Source organism: Thermobia domestica, chromosome 9 (genome assembly GCF_964235325.1).
Source record: "Thermobia domestica chromosome 9, izTheDome1.hap1.1, whole genome shotgun sequence".
NCBI classification, from domain to species: domain Eukaryota; kingdom Metazoa; phylum Arthropoda; class Insecta; order Zygentoma; family Lepismatidae; genus Thermobia; species Thermobia domestica.
In genome coordinates this window covers 19,009,111-19,030,781 of record NC_137462.1, presented here as the reverse complement: position 1 = coordinate 19,030,781, position 21,671 = coordinate 19,009,111, and the positions used below count along the sequence as shown (strand labels likewise).

General features: G+C 36.5%; 1 protein-coding gene across 3 annotated transcripts in view; it reads left to right on the top strand.

Annotated features, from left to right (window-relative positions):
• LOC145694443 (uncharacterized) overlaps nt 1–21,671 on the top strand; it is a 75,719-nt gene that overhangs the window by 40,805 nt on the left and 13,243 nt on the right. For all 3 annotated transcript variants that reach the window (XM_081770685.1, XM_081770684.1, XM_081770683.1), the window contains exon 2: nt 10,492–10,991. In XM_081770685.1, coding sequence (XP_081626811.1) covers nt 10,497–10,991 — 495 coding nt within the window. In that variant the 5' untranslated portion in view covers nt 10,492–10,496. The remainder of the gene's footprint in view (nt 1–10,491; nt 10,992–21,671) is intronic.

Sequence of the window (21,671 nt, the reverse complement as noted above, 5' to 3'; positions counted from 1 at the left end):
CTATAGCAGTAGTGAGGAATCCCCCACCCTTTCCAAATGCATATCGTAAAAATGTCTACTTGTGCCATTGACGTCATTGGGCTAAAACTATGCTGAAAAATATTTCTGCTATGCTAAGTATATGATGTTAGGGGGAAAGATGAACTTGCTGCGGGGGAGAAAAAAAAAAAAAAAAAAAACAGTTAACTTGCTGTCTGTGTGAGAATGCGTTGAAATTGGGACAAGGGAAATTTGCTCTTTTTTTCATTGTCAACAGAGGTCAGTTCAGTAGAGAATGAAAAATGAAGAGTTTATTATTATTCAGGGCTACCTCCCATGAAAAAATGTTTTTTCATGTCAAGCAGGATTTAATTGCAGCAGAGAACATGAACGTGGGTAAAACTGATGTAAATTCCATTGACGTTTGTAAATCATAGGACGATTTGAACATTTATAATAACTTGATTGATTAATTAGTCAATTCATTTGTATTCATTGTATCTTTCAGTGTTGGGTAAGTTACTTGTAAAAATGTAACGCGTTACTTGCCCCAAAGAAGTAACTGTTACTTTACTTCGAAAGTAACGCGTTACTAACGCGTTGCTTTTAGGTTCGAAACTTTGAATATGTCAAAAAATCTTATTACTTCAATTTTGCGTACTACTATTACTACCGTTATTATTATTATTATTATTATTATTATTATTATTATTATTATTATTATTATTATTATTATTATTATTATTATTATTATTATTATTGCACGTTCTGAATAGCTTTGTGTAAATGCAAGGACAAATTTTTACTTGACAGCTATATGAACATTTTCATATAATGTACCATTGACTAAAATGCCATACTTCATTACTCGTAGGGATGCGCACGAGCGAGTTTTCTTTGAAACTCGATTCAACTAGAAACAGACATCTTTGAGCTCCACCCGAGAACTCGGCTAGAAAAATTTCTTCCAAATCGACTCGAATTCGGGTCGAGTTTCGAGTCGAGTCGAGCCAAATCCGGTGTGTAGTTTCGAGTACTCTCTCCAAGTATTTTACATAGGCAATATATTATCAATGATACTACTACTACTACAACAACTTATTATTATTATTATTATTATTATTATTATTATTATTATTATTATTATTATTATTATTATTATTATTATTATTATTATTATTATTATTAATTATAATAACATTGTGTATAAACATGAAAGATAGGCGGTTTGTACTTAAATACTAAAAAGAGTAGTTGATTGCCAACCTCGGCAGTCATAAAGTCTAGGAATCAAGGACATTGTTCACGAGCTTCTAAATTTGGGTTGAGGGTCTAGGCTAAGTATTCGGGTCGAGCCAAACATTGTTAAAAGTTATAGGGCACTGGCCAAATATCTTCAAAACTGCTCTTCCCGTTTTTAGAATTGTCGACTCTAGCAGCTCGACTCACAGCTCATTCACTATCGACCCGAACCGAGTAGATGGCTCATTCCAACCAAGCCAGCTCGAGCCGATAGTTCATTCCAAGCGAGCCGGCTCGAGCCGTCGGCTCAATTGAGCCGAGCCAAACTGAACTTGTTATAAAAAATCTCTTGGAATCTCGCTATCGAGACGAGACGAGATGCGAGCAGTGTTCCCTCTCGTGAGCAACACTACAAGTATCCCATATTACTGCTTAGCTTACATTTCCCATGGCTTTCGCTTTCCAGTTTAATCAGGTTATGATTTCAAAATGAGTTAAAATGAGCAAGCCATTTATCAAACTCGACGCCAAAAACAGTGAATCGGCTCGGAACTCGACTCGAGAATATTACCTTTGACTCGACTCGAAACTCGACTTGAATTCGAGTCGAGTTTTAGCTTGACTCGTGCCCATGACTATGCCTTAGAAAAAATGGTTGCTTATTATTAATCTGCTAAACTAGTTATATAATAATAATAATGTTGTTATGTAAAATTAAAAATACAGAATATAGAGAAACATTACACTATAACTAATAAAATGAGAACACTTGAACTAGGGGTGAATCAAAACTTGCCAGCAACTCTAAAATCAATACATGCTTTTTAAAGCTAGTTGTTCCAAACTCTATAATCAACGGGACTCTAAGATATGCAAACTGATCTGAAAGAACTCCAATATTACATACCATCAACAAACTATTTTCTAGTAATGAAGTAGCCTGATCATCAGAACACAGTTTATTCGTATTAACCCCTTACTGTATATCGTTAATTATGGCATCCTAGTTGTTGATAAATATTTCTCACTGGGACACCACTTTACTTTTAAATCCTGTCCACCATCATCTTCAGCTTTTAAGAAAAAGTATTCTTTCAAATGTTCGAACGATAAAATATTTTCGTTCTCCATCTTTATAAAAACAACACCAATCAAAGTAAAATAGACTACCGGTACCATTGCACTCGTAATTCACTCACTGAATGTATTGATTTGGAGCTGTCAAAATCTATGACAAAATGTTCCAGGTAATTGCAGTCAGTACACGTGATTTGACTGAGGCTGTTCACATCTTCCACAACCAGCAAGTTGCACTTTGATCTTATTTGTTTCTTTGTGTGCTGTCGGTCACCTACATCGTTCGTACTCCATTGCTCCATTCTGAGAAATTCACTTTCAGGAAAGAAACATTTGTTTCCGAGAAAAAAATACATATATTGTAGTTACTCATCCGAAATGTAACGCAAAAAAAGTAACGCAAACTAGGTACGTTACTTTAAAAATTGTAACGCGTTACCGTTACAGTTACTTTGGAAAAAATGTAACGCGTTACTAGGAAACGTTACTTAAAAAGTAACGCGTTACAAGTAACGCGTTACTTGCGTTACGTTACTTCCCAAGACTGGTATCTTTAAGAAAAAGTGTTCCGGGGCGGCACACTTAGTATTTGGAGGTGCACATATTATTTTCACACGGTACTATTCTATTTACTATTATATTGTAGACGTATTATTTTAGTCTCCTCCGGGCAATCTCAGAGCTTCGGGGTTGGCAGTGCCCTCCAAAGCACGTCTGGAAAAAACAATGTATTAACATATTCTTTATCAACAGCGGGGCTATATGGAACAAGACGAATATTTCAAGATGGTATCTCAATCACTATAACGCATTTGAAGTTCTTGCACCAAGATTCGAACCCAGGACCTCGTTCTTGATAATGTAGAATGTATTCGAAACACAAACCTAAGTTGTATTTGCTACGTACCAAATAATTAGCAGCAGTGGCGCCCGAAGAAAATTTTCTAGGGGGGGCATCTCCATGGTTGCTATATTACGTCTGGTATTTAATATACATGGTTTGCTATATTACATTTTCGTGTGACAGGGGGACCCGGGCCCCACCCTGCCCCCATTCGGGCGCCCATACTTATCACCGTTCTGATCAAGGAGGTTCGCAAGGGATGGTGCTGGGAGTCCGGAGCCACCAAAATACTACTTTTCTGTAAATTTAGTTTAATTTTAGGGTGATTTACAAATTTTAATATAATTTATCCTCATATGGAATTTGGACCCCCCCCCAGAAAAAAAGCTTTGGACCCTTCTCGATATAAATTCTTGCGTACGTGCTTAATCAAGCTGCTAAGGCTTTAGGTTAAAAATCACAGAACTTATCTGTCACAGGTTCGAACCCTCTATTATGACATGAGTGTTGAGTAGTCAGTGGCGGGCCCGTGGGTGCATGGGAGGGCAAACTGGGCGACTGTCCCTCTAAATACAAGTAGCTGCGGTGGCTTCAGTAGGCGCCGATTTTGAGGTAGAGACTTGCACGGGCCGAATTTTTCGGCCCGAGCCCAATCCAGCCCGAATGTATCTAGGCCCGGCCCAGCCCGGGCTTGAAAAGTTTTGGAGATTTTCGGCCCGAGCCCGGCCCGGCCCGATAAGTTTTTTAAAATTCTTGGCCCAAGCCCGGCCCGGACCCGATAAATTTTAAAAGTTTCATTTTGTAACATCTTTCACGGGCACACTTCTTCAACGTTTGCCTTTATTCTAGTTATCGTTTAACGAAAGTCAATAATTATTAAAGAATTGCAATTAATCGGCCACAAACCTGAATGGGGCCTTCCAAAAGTTACGCAGAAATCGGCCCCACTGCCTTTGGTGAGTAGGATTCCTGGTTCGATCCCAGCGGGTATTGTGGTGGACAAACACCACGTGTGTTTTCTCGGGGTTCACGGTTTCCTCTCACTTTCTTCATTACATCAGTTCATTCATTATAATCCCCATCTTCCTTAGCCTCGGAGCATAATCGTGGGATGTTAAACTCAGAAGAAACAAACACAAAAATACAATTGATGTATACAAATTGTTATTTGAGTAGTTGCTTTATTATAGTATATCGCCGCGCTTAATTCAGTGATGTCAACCTGAAACGTTAGAAAAGCACATCTAAAAAAAAGAGGGGGTGGGGTGGGGGGCATTACGGTGGCTCAGTGGTAGAGCGCTTACCTTTGGTGCGTGAGATCCCTGGTTCCATACCCGGCCAAGTAAGTTTGTGATGGACAACATCGTACTCGTGGCTTTTGTCGGGGTACTCCCGTTTCTTTGCAATTTCTCATTATACCAATCTTCCATTATCATTCACTTGTTTTAATCATCGCCTTTCTTAGCCTAACAGGAATAAACGTGGGACGTTAAACTAAAAGATTTCATTTTCTTATCTCGATAAGCAAAAAAAAAAAAAAAATCCCATTTTGCATCTGAATTTCCAACGTTGTATTACTACTACTACTACTACTACTACTACTACTACTACTACTAATAATAATAATAATAATAATAATAATAATAATAATAATAATAATAATAGTGTGACTTTTATTTTAGTTTCTGGGTGAATTATCAGTAAATTTTGATCTTTCCCATTTGTAAAATAGTTTCTGAATAACTATTTTCCTAAATCTAGAACAAATATATTTTGTATGTTGTCAGAAATGCAGTCCACACCTTTCTATCATCACCTTATACTGATTCGAGTGATACTAGAAAAATTTTGTTTTCCACACAAAACGTGTAGAACGTTTTGGAAATTGATTGTTTCTCGTTTGATGTTTCACTTTCAAACATTTTATTCTTTCCCCAAATTCCCAAAACGCCCAAATTCGACAGCCAAATAACTCAAGAATTAAAGACCTGTACGCCAAAATATTTCATATGTGTACTAAGCTCGTGAAGTTAAGATTGGTTGCTTTCCATCGACCGCGTACGATATATACTGTCCTGATATTGATTTTTTAAAAAAAGAAAAGAAGAATCAAACGAGGGGTAATGAAAAAGAACGGGACAAGCATTAATTGTTCAGCTGCAATATTACTTGCAGGTACACGACCTGAAGGTCATCCTCCCCTCGCCAGAGCTAAGGTAAATTAAACTACAATTATATGCCACCCTTGTGAAGGCAGTGGCGTAACCAGGACTTTATTTCGGGAGGGGCCAAAACTACGTAGTACAGTAGTCTGCAAACGATGTACTGCATCACGTGATATGGGCAAAATTTAAAGTTTGGATTCTCCGCACTCCAAGAAATTTAGTTTATTCTTATCATTAACATACTAAAAGTCCTTAAGAGTCTTCATCCCGGCGAAATTAAAATACCGCTAATTTTACAGTAATTATGTGATATCTTCAAATAGATAAAAGATAATTGAAATATGGAACAAGAGCGACCTAAACAATATCATTTTGCGTGAGGTACCGTTATCACAAGTCACCTAGCGGCTTTCCGTTTTCAGCTGTTTACAAACACGAAAATAAATGCCGATTTTCAAAATGGCTCGAAATCGAAAGCAGATAAGTGAGTCGTGATAACGGTTTCTCATGTAAAATAATATTGTCTAGGGCGCTCTTGTTCCACATTTCGATTATCTTTTATCTATTTGAAGATATCACATAATTACTGTAAAATTAGCAGTATTTTAATTTCGCCGGGATGAAGACTTACAATAAAAATCCAAATTCACAAATTCTCTCTTGTTAACGGTTACAATTTTTAAAACTTGCACTGTAATTATTATTTTCTACATCTTTATTTTTGTATATGATTATGCACTCTTTACTAACATTGATTACTCTAAGAAATTAATTTAGGGTTTTCACTGAGTTTTTCCTTTTGTACAGTCCAGGGGTGCCCACAAGGGGGGGGGGCTATGACGCAAACTCCGTCATTGAAATATTTGGGGGGGGTAAAAATCTATATAAATATGTTTGAGAGGGTGTAAAAATTAATAGAAAAGATTCTTTTTTCATGGAAGAACACCTACGGATAGACAATTGAGGGGGGTGCGTCATGGACATGAGGGGGTGGGGTGGGCACCACTGGTACAGTCCGCAGCAAGAAACCTGCAACATGAGCATGTAAGTTCATTGTGAAACTACGTCTAACAGCGCAGGAATCAACATAACGTCTACCAAGTGGCACGAATCACTTCAGGAGAAACCTCGGCGTCCTCCCCTGCAAACTTATTTTGGAACAATAGACTTCGTCATTTCACAATAAACTTACATGCTCATGTTGCAGTTTTTTTTTTTTGTTGCGGACTGTACAATGGTTTGACTTAATTCAATATTAATTTATACATTGCTCTAGTTTAGGTTTATTGATACATTATAAATTTTGAAATACTACTGAATAATATATACAATATATATATATATATATAAAAGATTAATTTGATAAAATTCTGCACGCAAACGGATAACTTGTAATACGGCATTAACATTTTCAGTCTTATAAGGATGCCAATGTGACAAAATGGGTACAGTCAGCGATAAAAGTTCTTACCGTTTGGTGAAATTAGTTTCGTAAATAACTTCAAAATGCAAGAACAATTTGAGTACAGTTTTCAGTAAATTAAAAAGAATGTAATTTTCTCTAAGTTCCAGCTATACCACTGTTATTCCCAAAATAAATTTTACAAAAAAAAAGAATTGTCACTGGCTGCCTTCCATTTGCCTTACCACACCTACAGTGGAGGGACGGACAAAAGCACAAAACCAGTAGCAGCTCAAAAAAATATTCAGAAAGCGACAGGCATGAAACCATGGGCGTCTCTGGCGGGGGGGGGGGAAGACGAGGGGGACGCATTCCCCCAATATTTTGAAGTACAAAATATTCAATATTTTATTTTAATTTAATTTATTTACTAACGACAGAATATCATATAAATACTAATTATTATTTGGAATATAATATTCAGGCTGTGAAACGATTATAACAGAGTTATACCTTAGGGGGTCCGTGAAGGTAAGCAGAAAGGTCACAAAGGAAATCCAAGATAATAAACAGGTTGGGTGGGCTAGGTAGTACGATTTAAATCACTTTCTTTGATGTCCCTTCCCCCAAATTTTACATGCCAGAGACGCCAGTGCATGAAACCATTGGCTTTTGTCTAAAGAGTTCTTGGCTAGAGAGGTGAGGCAATTATTTGAAAAAGGACAACAGTAAACTATCGCAAGACGACATTTCGCACGTTATGTCTCGTGTCTCAATGCAGATTAAGAGACCACTTCATGCACGTGCGTGCGTATGTGTGTGTGTATGTGCAAGCTTCTATATTTATTTTTGAAGATACTGGACGAACCAAAATTTGACTGCAGTGCTGCTGTATAAGAAAGGCCAGGTTAGCTTCGGAGGGAGCCTGGGCCCCCCGAGCTCATAGCTGTTTGCGCCACTGTGTGCAGGATAGCAACGAGTGTCGCAGTACAGTCCCTCCGCCCCTGGACAAAATTTTCTGGAAGGAAACCTATCCAGCTGCTTGCAAGTAGCGTTTTTTTCTTCTTTTCTAAAATTACATGTTCTTGCTGAAACAGGAGCGCTGCCAGAAATTTTGAAAGGGGTTAAATTGCTATTGAATGTTTTTTTCTCATAATTATTACTTCCGTTCTACAACTTGTTAAAAACCTCTGTATAATTCAATTTTAAGTCGCTGAATTTTATTATTTAAACATGAATCTCTGCTCAATTAAAAAAAAAAAAAGTTTATGTTTATTTTGGTGCCAGGAATGGCGAGGCGATCATCACAGAATCTGTCTCGAATAATTCTATTTTTTTTTCACCAGTAAATTAGATCTTTGGCCTCAAAAGATTTATATATTCTTCATTCTTGCACAACAGGTTGGTAACGGGTTACAACTAAAAATCTGCACAAAATGTGCGGAATCATAAAATAAAACCTATTGACACAGTCATCTCTATTCTTTGGTATGTTGATAGTACACTCTTTGTCTACTTCGCAATATGTTTGCTTTCTTTTTGGTGCGAAATAACTGGTAGAAAATGGCGTCAAAGGAAGAAGTCCTCCGTGCAGGCATTGTAAATTTCCACGAAAAACATCACGAATTGGGGAAATCATATTGTGTGATACACTTTGCTGCTGAAGGTGTGCCAAAAAGAACAATTTATGCGATACTTAAATCCGAAACAATAGAAAGAAAAGCAGGAAGTGGTCGAAAGGCAGCAATTATGACGAATAAAAATAAACAAAGTCTAAAAATGATGTTTGACAAGAAAGACAACATTAGTCAGATCAACGCAGCAAAAACATTTAAGTGTTCACAACAATACATATCTAAAACATTAAAATCAATGGAAATCAAAGCATGCATAAAGGAAAAAGCTCCATCTTACACAGACACGCAAATAAAAACTGCGAAATCCAATCGTCGTTGGATGGTCAGAAATTACAAAGGAAAATCGTTTGTTTTGGATGATGAAAGTTACTTTAGCCTTTCTAAATCCCAAATGCTCGGAAATGACATTTATTATTCCTCAGACAAGCAACACACTCCTTCTAATATAAAATATAAAGGCAAGCAGAAATTTGAAGGCAAAGTGATGCTTTATTTAGTTGTATCGGACAAAGGTGTGTCGCAGCCTTATTTCAAGCCTAGTGGGTTAGCAATCAATCAAGATGTATACGTGAAGCAATGTCTTCAAAAGATCTTAGTTCCCTTTATACGAAAATATCATTCTGACAATAATTTTATTTTCTGGACTGACAAAGCCAGCTCTCATTATACGAGAAAGGCTCAGGAGTACCTCATGTCCCAAAACATCCTTTTGTGCCCAAAACCAAAAATCCAACTAACTTGCCCCAGTGCCGCCCAATCGAAGGTTTTTTTTGGACAATTGAGTGATAAGGTGTACAAACATAATTGGAAGGCAAAAACTGTTCAGCAGCTTCAAAGAAGAATACGCAAATGTTTAAAAGAAATTGACCCAACTGGCGTCCAAACAGCCTGTGCGTCTATTCCAACACGTTTGCGGACTGTAGCTGATCATGGACCATTTGCAATGTGTCATTAGCATTTTCTTTTCTGTCTATGTATATACTGTAAATAAACGTTAGAACATAGTTACCATTTGTCGTCTTGTTGCTTTTATCTTACCTCGCATTTTGTGCAGATTTTTAGTTGTAACCCGTTACAAGTAGGTTTGGAATTGGCGCAAAATATTACCCACTATAACACTTGGGAATATTAGCTACTTTGTACTAATAATAGACAGAGAGCATATTATTGATCTAACACCACAGAAAAAAAAAAAAAAATACTCCCTACCTTCTCATATTGAAAAAACACAAAAAGAATTATATTTTCCCTTGAAGGGAGGTAGAGTCGCAAACCCTTCTGGGTCCGTCACTGAGATTTGTAGTTGATATTTTATCATTCTTGCGTAAAAGGATGGAAGGTTTGGAGGGGGGGGGGGCAAAATATTAGTAACACCTGGGGGAAATTAGCTAGTTTGCACTAACGATAGACTGAGAGCAGATTACTGTGTATTGTTCTAATATATGACACTAAGGGACGCGGTGGCTCAGTGGTAGAGCGTTCACCTCCGGTGCTTGGAGTTCCTGATTTGATCCCAGCCGTGTGGACTTTGTGGTGGACAAACACCGTGTTCGTGGGTTTTCTCGGGGTTCTCCCGTTTCCTCCCACTTTCTTCATTCCACCAATTCATTCATTTCTCATCATCACCGTCTCCTTTAGCCTAACCGGCATAACCGTTGAACGTAAAACTTAAAGATTTCATTTTCATTTTAATATATGACACTGAAATACTTGATCCATCTCATCTCGTTCAAATAGCACAAAAGAGTTATAGTTTCCCTTTAGAGGTTGTACACAGCTTCTTCTAGATCCGCCACTGGATCACGGAAGGTTTATATGTCTTTATTGTAGCGCAAAAGGATGAAAGATTCGGTGAGAGTGCAAAATATTACTCACTGTAATACTTGAAAAATATTAACTAGTTTGTACTAACAATAGATTGAAAGCAGATAATTGGTCTGATATATTGATTAAAAAAAGAAAAAAGTATTCATCGTCATAAAAATTCATGCTAATAATGTCGGTACCTGCGATATCGTTTGGTAAATCGATACCTGGATGAAAATCCGTGTAACAAATAGATTAAAATTCTGACGCATAATTTGTTAATATATTGGCCCAGAAGATTTTGCTGATCAGATGTACTTTTATTTGTTTTCTTTACAGGAGCCATGAGTTCCTTGAACATATTCAAATCCTTACGGAAGAAAAAGACCGACAGTCAGTTGTTTCTGCAAGATGACGCAGCCTTGTTAATAGATAGAGAGAAAAACACACAACTATTAAAATCAGTGGAAGAAAATGACATAGAAGGCGCAAATAAATGTCTAGAAGATGGTGCTTCACCAAATTCTTGTTGTTTGGAAACAGAGACGTATGCCTTACATCTAGCAGTGAAAAATGGTAACACAGTGTTAGCAGATTTGTTACTTCAAAATGGCGCGTTAGTAGATCCTGTGGATGAAGTTCAACTAACGCCACTCCATCTGGCGGCAGGTTCTGGCTTCGATGACTGCGTGGAATTACTTCTACACAGGGGAGCTGATCCCAATAAGACCACAGTTAGTGACGTCATAGTTGCAGATGAAGTAGTGCGGCGATCTAAGAAAGAATGGCACGATTCGCCGTTTCATGAACACTTCAAAGAGAACCTTAGCTCTCAGATGGTAAGTTCACTTTTTTTTCCTATATAAAATATACGATTTTTTTCCGTTACAGGGCAGCATGGTGGTAATATTTTTCTAAGCAGGAAAACTTAACTTACGGAATTATATATCCACGGTAAAATTCTGTCTTTTAGACTAGAGCTAAAAGATGGTACACGGGAGGTTTGGACTTTCCTATCATCCTTTTTTATTATAAAACTTTCTTCTTGAATACAATAGTAATAAATATTACAGATAAAATATAAGTTTCTGTTGATATCTTGGTGTTTTGCTGGTGAATTTGTAGGAGGCCAATGACTAAGCGTCTTAGGGCGACAGGAACCAAAGCTTTTGCGGCCAAGGTGTAGGTAGGTGCATCTCAATGACCAGGCGTCTTAGAGAGTGTAGAATAGGTGTTTCTCAATGACCAGGCGTCTTAGAAAGTGTAGAATAGGTGTCTCTCAATGACCAGGCGTCTTAGAGAGTGTAGAATAGGTGTCTCTCAATGACCAGGAGTCTTAGAGAGTATAGAATAGGTGTCTCTCAATGACCAGGCGTCTTAGAGAGTGTTGAATAGGTGTCTCGCAATGACCAGGCGTCGTAGAGAATGTTGAATAGTTGTCTCGCAATGAACAAGCGCCTTAGAGAGTGTAGAATAGGTGTCTCTCAATGACCAGGAGTCTTAGAGAGTATAGAATAGGTGTCTCTCAATGACCAGGCGTCTTAGAGAGTGTTGAATAGGTGTCTCGCAATGACCAGGCGTCGTAGAGAATGTTGAATAGTTGTCTCGCAATGAACAAGCGCCTTAGAGAGTGTAAAATAGGTGTCTCTCAATGACCAAGCGTCTTAGAGAGTGTAGAATAGGTGTCTCTCAATGACCAGGAGTCTTAGAGAGTATAGAATAGGTGTCTCTCAATGACCAGGCGTCTTAGAGAGTGTTGAATAGGTGTCTCGCAATGACCAGGCGTCGTAGAGAATGTTGAATAGTTGTCTCGCAATGAACAAGCGCCTTAGAGAGTGTAAAATAGGTGTCTCTCAATGACCAAGCGTCTCAGAGAGTGTAGAATAGGTGTCTCTCAATGACCAGGCGTCCTGTGTAATTGTATATTTATCAGGAAACAACAATTACGTTGTTCCATAAATTATCGATTCAGATAATGAAAAAACAACGAATTACAATCTTCAGCATATATAAACTCCATTTCAATTTTAGATAATAAGCGAAAGGAAGTGACGTTCAACGTGACGTCATGGTGCACCATGTTGTTACTAAAGCTGTTTTATTGGTAGAAATAATATGATTCAAGAAAGAAAAGATAGAAAAAGAAAGAAAATAAAAACGGAAAAAACTCTGGAGCCAGCACTTTTGAATAACAAAGAAGTCCTGTTACAGTACATCGCGAAGCCCCAGGTGGCTAGGATGACCTGGGACACCATTCTACGCCTTGGATGGGAAACACTATTGCATCCGCCATACTCCTCGGATCTTAAACCTCCGATTGTCACTTGTTCCATTCCTTGGACAGTCCCCTTAGAGAACACTAAAATCCTTAGTAGAGGTGCAAACTGCACTTGATACTTTCTTTGGTTCACGGCCCACGAAGTTCTACCGAGATGGGATCCATGGTCTTCCAGAATGTTGGTAGAAGGTCGTCGATGTTGTTGGGGATTATTTTTGATCTTCCATGTACGTCTTAGGCGACATCGATGTTCGAAAGTGGAGGATGAAAATAGCGACAGAACTTTCTTGGTTCTATATACAGAGCTAAAGGAAGTGCTAGGTGCAGCAGTTGCACTGGGTATTGTATACAGAGCAAACGGAAGTTATGGATCTAGCAGTTGCACACAATGTTCAATATGTCGTTGAGCATAGAAACGTAAGTTTTTCTACACACAAGCTTTTCACCACTGTTTGTATAAAATATGTTCCGTTTAAAAAAAAAAAAAAAAAAAAAAAGTATATATTGTTTCGTCCACGAATAAAGCACAATTTAATGAAGAGTTGCCCTTAATAATTCATCTATTAATGTTCGAAACTCCAAAGATCACAACGATCACTTGCAACAAAGAAGACAAAATGAGTTATATTGTAAACTCTTTCGCTAAATATTTCATGAGATGGGCGGGGGGGGGAGGAAACAGGAGGAAGCAGATAAAAATAGCTGAAAGAGCAGAAATTTAGGCAAAACAAAGAATAGCTGGAAGAAAATGAAGAGGACAGAAAAATAGCTGTAAACCGTACATTTGAACGACCTATTAAATTTAATGTTGCAAGGACGTACCAAGGTAAATGGTCCATCCTGTTCGTAGTAGATTTGTTTTCTTTTCTCTCTCTTTCCCTCTATCTTTTCTAAGAGAGAATTATCTCTGTTTCCTTTGTTTTCTTACTCTTTCACTCCTTCCCCTCTAAATGGGATAATGAGGGAATTGTAGAAAGAAAAATGAATATATATCAAATCACATTCGAGATATGGGTAAGTCCTTAGGCTAATCTGTTTACACTTGTTCCTCTTCAAGTCAAGACGTTACCCCTTTTCCGTTCTACTGCTACCAAGACGTCACAGTTTTGTTATTTTACATGAATAAAAGAGAACGTTATTTTAGTATCTTCCTTGACCTTACGACAGCAAACTCATTTCTTTCCTTAGTCGCCATTAACATTGTTACTTTTATTCAAGTCACTTGCATTGCATGTTCCGCAGTGCAAAAATCTTTGAAGTTTTACGTCCCACGCTTACATCGGCTAGGCAAAAGGAGACGGTGATGATGAGAAATGGATGAAAATGGTGGAAAATAAAGAAAGTGGGAGGAAACGGGAGAACTCTGAGGAAACCCACACAAATCTCATTTGACGCGAGCTGGGATCGAACCAAGGACCCCATGTATCACAGGTGAACGCTCTATCACTGAGCCACTACGACTCTTATGTTCGCAATACAGATGACTATTTTAAATAGTCATAGTAAATAGCAAACAATTAGAAAAATTGCTATGATCAGATTTTTTTTTTGTCTGGTGCTTGGGGTTCCGGGTTCGATCCCAGCCCCCGCCAAGTGAACTTTGTGGTGGACAAACACCGTGTGTGTGTGGGTTTCCTCGGGGTTCTCCCGTTTCCTCCCACTTTCTTCATTCCACCATTTCATTCATTGCTCATTATCATCGTCTCCTTTAGCCTAACCGGCATAACAGTGGGACGTAAAACTCAAAGGTTTTTCAGATTTTTTTGTTTCATCGTTCAACACTTTGTGCTGGAGTATCATTCCATTCGTCTTAAATGGAACTCTTTCTAAAGGATACGAGTGTTAAATTCACGAATGATAAAGTGGAAGGAAACAAATGCGAAACCCATCAAAGGCAATCTACTTCGTGGTTATTTATTAAAAGTTCAGGACGGGAATTATAAAATTTATGAATAACAAACTGGGAGACAACAAGGATAATTCGACAAACCAGGGACACGAAGACGAGGGGGGGGTCTACCGGCTCGCCCTTCCGAAACTTAATAATTCGACATATATTTGTATATTTTCTTAATAGAAGTATATTTGTTTAGCCGAGAAATTATTCATGTTGCATATAGATTATTTGATCTTCCTCTTCACCTGTACTCTTTATTTTCTTATGAAAAATAATCAAGTTCTACTATTTTTCCGAGAATATAGATTGCACCACTTAACAATTACTTACAATCTTTTCGGGTGTGGAATGACACCCGGTTCAATACTTCATTGACGTGGTGTCTTGAAGCATTGGACTCACCCCAACTTTGGAGCCCACACAATAAGAATTTCTGGTATGCTGCTGCGACAAACCCACGTACATTGTAATCCTTCAATTAAAGTTATCGATTCTAATCAATTAATGAATCATGAAATGGGAGACAACAAGAGCAACCCAACAAAGCCCACAAACATTGTGATTGACACCTTAAGAAGTCTATGATAAATATACAGATGATAAAATGGAAGACAACAAAAGTGTTTCAACAGAATCTACATAGAGCATCAGTCGGACGTGGAAGATTCAAGTTTTTTTTTTTATTATGTTATTTTTTTTCTATTATGTGAATGTTATTGAACTTTCATTCGAAATTTCTTACATTTAAGACACATAAATGAAATAAAATGAAATCTTCAAGTATTACGTTCCACAGTTATGCCGGTTAGGTTAAAGGAGACGGTGATGATGAGAGATGAATGAAATGATGGAATGAAGAAAGTGGAAGGAAACGGGAGAACCCCGAGAAAACCCACGAGCACGGTGTTTGTCCACCACAAAGTCCACACGGCGCGAGCGAAAACCCCAAGCACCGAAGGTGAACGCCCTACCACTGAGCCACCGCGCCCCTTTATGAAGACTTGAGTCGATAAAGTAGAGGGCGGAGGTGAAGTCAGGACCAATATGACCTGTAGGTATCAATGCTCTCACCCTAAATGGATGCGTAGATATCAGTGTTGAGTATACAGGGTGTTTCAAAACAACACCGCGAACGTTTGGGAGGTGATTCCTGACACCAAGATATGACAAAAGTATACATCATCCTGGGTGCAGTTATCTGTCATTTCGGAGTTATAGGCTGCCGAAAACATGAAAAATAGAAAAAAAATTAAATTTAAAAGTCTATAGCTTCAAAGTTAATTTTTTGTTTTCGGCAGCCTATAGCTCCGAAATAATGGATTTCTACACCCAGGTTGGTCTATACTTTTTGTTTTATCTTTGTATCAGGAATCGCATCTCAATCGTTGTCTGTGTTGTTTTGAAACACCTTGTATATACAGGGTGTACCATATAGCTTCGGATAAGCATGTTGAAAGGATATTTTCTGAAAATTTAGCTTTCAGTGTTTTATGGAAGTACATAGAAAGAGGACTTAAAATTTGTTTTTATTTTCAATCTGAGTTTATATGTTTACTATTCTTATGTAGGGATTGATATTGGAGTGGTTCGTCTTTATTTCTTCCACAGCCGCTCATGTATTCTCTAGTAAGAAATGCTTGTTTTCTTTGATCATACTAAAGTAAATTACAGAAGCACTACAATCGTATATCAGGAAAATTGCTCTCATAAGGCGAAAAGCATAAAAAATGTAGTTATTAAGGTCAGGAACTTGGATAAAAATTTGCCTAATTAGCAAGACCTGCCCTAGGCAATTTGCCGGCCCGTGCAATGACATCATTTTCCGCCTCCCCCACCCTTCTCCAGAAAGAATAAGTCTTAAAAGCTACGATTTTAAGTATGCTACCCCATCATGAACAACAAAGGGGAGGGAAAAAAGCACTCGCACTCAGAAAGACCTAAACACTACAAATACAATCTCATCGTGTTTATTGTTTTTTTTTTAAATAATAATATATTATGTTAGTGAAAGATAAAACACACTTGCAGAGGAAAGGCGGTAATTCTTTTTATACAATTAAATATCGAGCTTCAATCTCAATATATCAGTTTGAAATTCCAGTGCACTAGCTCTTTTATCTTTATTTCTTGATTTTTTTTTCTCCATCTATCAAAAAATAATTAAAAAATACTTGTTTCTACCTTCAATGATAAGGAACTTGTTTGTGACAAAGAAAAGACTAGTTTTCATATCAAAACTGTGGTAACTAACCAAATGAAACAGGTGTTTGCTATTGTTCAAGAATTAACTTCTTGTATTTGACAACAATCAAGCAATTCGTGCTGGGATTTGTTTGACCATTTGCTTTAGCACTGTCCATCTGACCTTAAATTAATGCGATCTAAACATGATTTATGAATGTAATACTCAAATAGAAGGTCATCATGGTATTTTTAACTACCATCATCATGAAGTATGTTTCCAACAAAAATATTGATTTTAAATATTATAGTTATGACAGATTTTTTTCGAGCCTCGAAATTTTTCGCTCCGTGCAAATGCACGTATTGCACATATCGTAGAGCCGGCCTTGCTGGTTAGGTATTCATGCAGAGATTGTACCAGAAGAAAGAAAAGATACTTTTCATACTAAAGCAAGCTACACCTACTTGCTTCACTGGGCCTAATAAAGTTGGACTTTTATATATAAAGCTTCCTCGTCTGGTTACTCGTTTTAATGTTTGTCCTTGTGCTTTGTTAACTACCATTGCAAACAAAGCCACACAGGAAACTGTAGTATAATGGACTCTGATGGAATAAGTGGCATTCTTAGCACACAGACTCTTTCGCACTGAAAATTTTCAGAGACAATAGTTCCTTCAATTAAGGTTGATAGAAATGGACGGTTTACCAAGACGTATTTTTGTCTGTACTTCCAGCGTTGTTTGTTTCCGGTGGATTCGAAAGACATGAGCCAACATACGGAGCTAACAATGGTTATTTCTTTTGCACTGACCTATAAATATTTAAATAATAATAATAATAAAATAAAACAAGTACGATTCTTGTTTAAATTTCGAAAGGAAGGCATTTAAAAAAAAAAAAAAGAGCAAATGAATTAAAGATAAGGAAATAAGAAAACGTATTTGCATGAAAATAAAGAGAAACACACACCGGCCCATACTTTTCTAGCAGGACGTACTGTTTGGAACTGAAAATGAGTTTTGGAAGGGCCCACTTAGGTTGAGAGCGGAACTGATGAAATTTCTTGACTCATTCATTGGGAAGAAGAAAAAAAGGAAATAAAAGAAAAATAAAGAAACAAAAAGAAAGAATAAGAAAAGAGAAAGGAAGAAAAAAAGAAAAAGAAAAGCAATAAAAATAAAAGGAAATAAATAAAAACAGAAAAGAAAAGAAAAAGAAAAACAAAGGGAAAAACAAAAAAAAAAAGAAAAAGAAAAGAAAAAAACAGCAGGAATGAAATTTCAATTGTTATATCAGCTTGAAGTGCACGCGCCATTTTAGATTGGAATTCAGTGGTCTCTTTAGTGGTCAGCAGTGGCGGCTCTTGACGGAAGTCATGTCAGTAAAAATTAAAATGTTATTGCTACAAAGGAGAGACAATTTTAACTACTGTACTTACGTAATACCGACATGAATTAGTACATTAGGAAGTTTTTCGCCTTAATTTATGATAATAAAAAATTAATCTTTTGCCGATGTAACTCTCCATAAAAAGACGCCCCTGGTGACCAGTTATCTCAATTGATGATAACTCATTATAAAAATAAAATTATCAAAAAAATCCATGGAAAGAAGAATGTTATTACACGAAAAATTACACTTGTGCAACAGCACTTGTGTAATGCTGCCACGAATTGCTGACTATAATTAACTATTTATAACTCTATGGCCTACAGGACTCGGAGGTTCAATGCAACGTTCACAAATTTTGTCCTTAGCCAACTGAATGCAGTTTCTACTTTGTATCCCTATTTTTGCGAGATCAATCTTAATATTGCCCTCCCATCTGCGTCTAGATATTCCTAATGGTCGTTTTCCGATTGGGTTTTTCAGTTAAAACTCTGAAAGCGTCCCTACTTTCGTCCATTCTTGCTACTTGACCTGCCCACCTAAGCATCCTAGAGTTGATCACCCTAACAATGTTTGGTAAACGATATAAATTATGTAGTTCCTCGTTATTCCGCATTCTCGTTCCTCCTCGGTCCGAATATTCGTCTTAGGATCTTGTTCTCAAATAGTTTCAGTCTGCGTTCTTCCCTCAGAGTAAGCGACCATATTTCTCAACCATAGAGAACAACAGGCATGATTATCGTTTTATATAAAATTTAAACTTAAAATTCCTTGATCGAATTCGAGACAACAAAAGATTTTAAACTGAATAATAACACGAATTCCCTGCTTTTAGTCTACAATTAATTTCTTCGTGAATATGGTTTTGGTCTGTTAATATTGCTCCTAGATATTCACATTATCGAAAGTATTGTTTGATATTTTAACCCATCCATAATTTGCAGTATTACGATCTCGACGGACTTCCATGTATTGAGTTTTCTCTGCAGTTACTTCTAAATCCATATCCCTGCAAGCGTTTAATGTTATTCCTGCATTTCTTTCTATTGTTTTCTTATCGTCCTCTATTAAATTTACGGGGCCGCGGTGGCTCAGTGGTAGAGCGTTCACCTCTGGTGCTTGGGGTCCCTGGTTCGATCCCAGCCCGCGCCAAGTGAACCTTATGGTGGACAAACACTGTGTGTGTGGGTTTTCTCGGGGTTCTCCCGTTTCCTCCCACTTTCCTCATTCCACCATTTCATTCATTACTCATCATCACCGTCTCCTTTAGCCTAACCGGTGTAACCGTGGGAAGTAAAACTCAAAGATTTCATTTTATTTTCTATTAAATTTACATCCTGGTGAATATCATTCAGCTGTAGGCCCTGGTTGCTATCTTTGATTTTCCTTATAGCAGGATTCTAAATTTCCGATCGCCAGGTTGCCATTGGCGACTAGAAATTCGGAGCTGGCGACCAGTGTTCAGTAGACATAGTTTCTGCCTAAACTCAGAGCTGCACAGTTTCTGTTTCGCACGAAAATAATTATCACGGAGGGAGAGAAAACACGGAATGTGAAGTCTTCACAACGTTGTAATTCGCCACTCCTTTCCTTACGGACTTTGATTCTAAAAGTGCAATCGATAACTGGTACTTCAGTACAGAGAGAGCGCGTTACACAAGTATTTTTTTAAACATATATATGAATTGCCCAATTTAAAATTGATTATCCTGAATCTAATTGTCTGATTTTGAAATGTTATACACTGGTGTAATCTCTTTCTTTGTCAAACCAAAGGCCGTAGGTTGGGGATGGACTCTCATAATTTGTACGTAAGAGATACTATCGACCGTCATTTTTGGATTGACGAGTGCGTCTGACTTTGAAATTTTGCGCCCTTCTTTATAGCGTATTCTAGGACAAAGTTGAATAATAACAGCGACAACGCATCTCCTTGTTTCGATCATTTTCGGCCTGGAGTCTCGTGGACAAGAATGTTCCTACCCAAACTATTCTAACTTCTGACTGCTGACTATTCTAACTTTATTTACGTAGATGAACTACATGAGGGGTTTTTATTTCTTTATATTTCCATATTTATATGAGTTTAATTAGGATTGTGTATTAACGTGTATAAGAAGGATCTCCTCACACCACTTTTTTACTTTTTGTAAATAACTCAATAACGCACAATAATATACAATAACATACAATAACTCAAGAACATGCAATAATACAATTTCAGAAAGTAGTCCATTTAAGAAATACAATTCGATAACAACAAACAATATTAGAATTTTGGAAAGTGAGACATTTATCCAATAATTACAATTCGATAACAACAAACAATATTAGAATTTTGGAAAGTGAGACATTTATCCAATAATTACAATTCGATAACAACAAACAATATTGGAATTTTGGAAAGTGAGACATTTATCCAATAATTACAATTCGATAACAACAAACAATATTGGAATTTTGGAAAGTGAGACATTTATCCAATAATTACAATTCGATAACAACAAACAATACTAGAATTTTGGAAAGTGAGACATTTATCCAATAATTACAATTCGATAACAAACAATATTAGAATTTTGGAAAGTGAGACATTTATCCAATAATTACAATTCGATAACAAACAATATTAGAATTTTGGAAAGTGAGACATTTATCCAATAATTACAATTCGATAACAACAAACAATATTAGAATTTTGGAAAGTGAGACATTTATCCAATAATTACAATTCGATAACAACAAACAATATTAGAATTTTGGAAAGTGAGACATTTATCCAATAATTACAATTCAATAACAACAAACAATATTGGAATTTTGGAAAGTGAGACATTTATCCAATAATTACAATTCGATAACAACAAACAATATTGGAATTTTGGAAAGTGAGACATTTATCCAATAATTACAATTCGATACCAACAAACAATATTGGAATTTTGGAAAGTGAGACATTTATCCAATAATTACAATTCGATAACAACAAACAATATTAGAATTTTGGAAAGTGAGACATTTATCCAATAATTACAATTCGATAACAACAAACAATATTGGAATTTTGGAAAGTGAGACATTTATCCAATAATTACAATTCGATAACAACAAACAATATTGGAATTTTGGAAAGTGAGACATTTATCCAATAATTACAATTCGATAACAACAAACAATATTAGAATTTTGGAAAGTGAGACATTTATCCAATAATTACAATTCGATAACAACAAACAATATTGGAATTTTGGAAAGTGAGACATTTATCCAATAATTACAATTCGATAACAACAAACAATATTGGAATTTTGGAAAGTGAGACATTTATCCAATAATTACAATTCGATAACAACAAACAATATTGGAATTTTGGAAAGTGAGACATTTATCCAATAATTACAATTCGATAACAACAAACAATATTAGAATTTTGGAAAGTGAGACATTTATCCAATAATTACAATTCGATAACAACAAACAATATTGGAATTTTGGAAAGTGAGACATTTATCCAATAATTACAATTCGATAACAACAAACAATATTGGAATTTTGGAAAGTGAGACATTTATCCAATAATTACAATTCGATAACAACAAACAATATTGGAATTTTGGAAAGTGAGACATTTATCCAATAATTACAATTCGATAACAACAAACAATATTAGAATTTTGGAAAGTGAGACATTTATCCAATAATTACAATTCGATAACAATAAACAATATTGGAATTTTGGAAAGTGAGACATTTATCCAATAATTAAAATT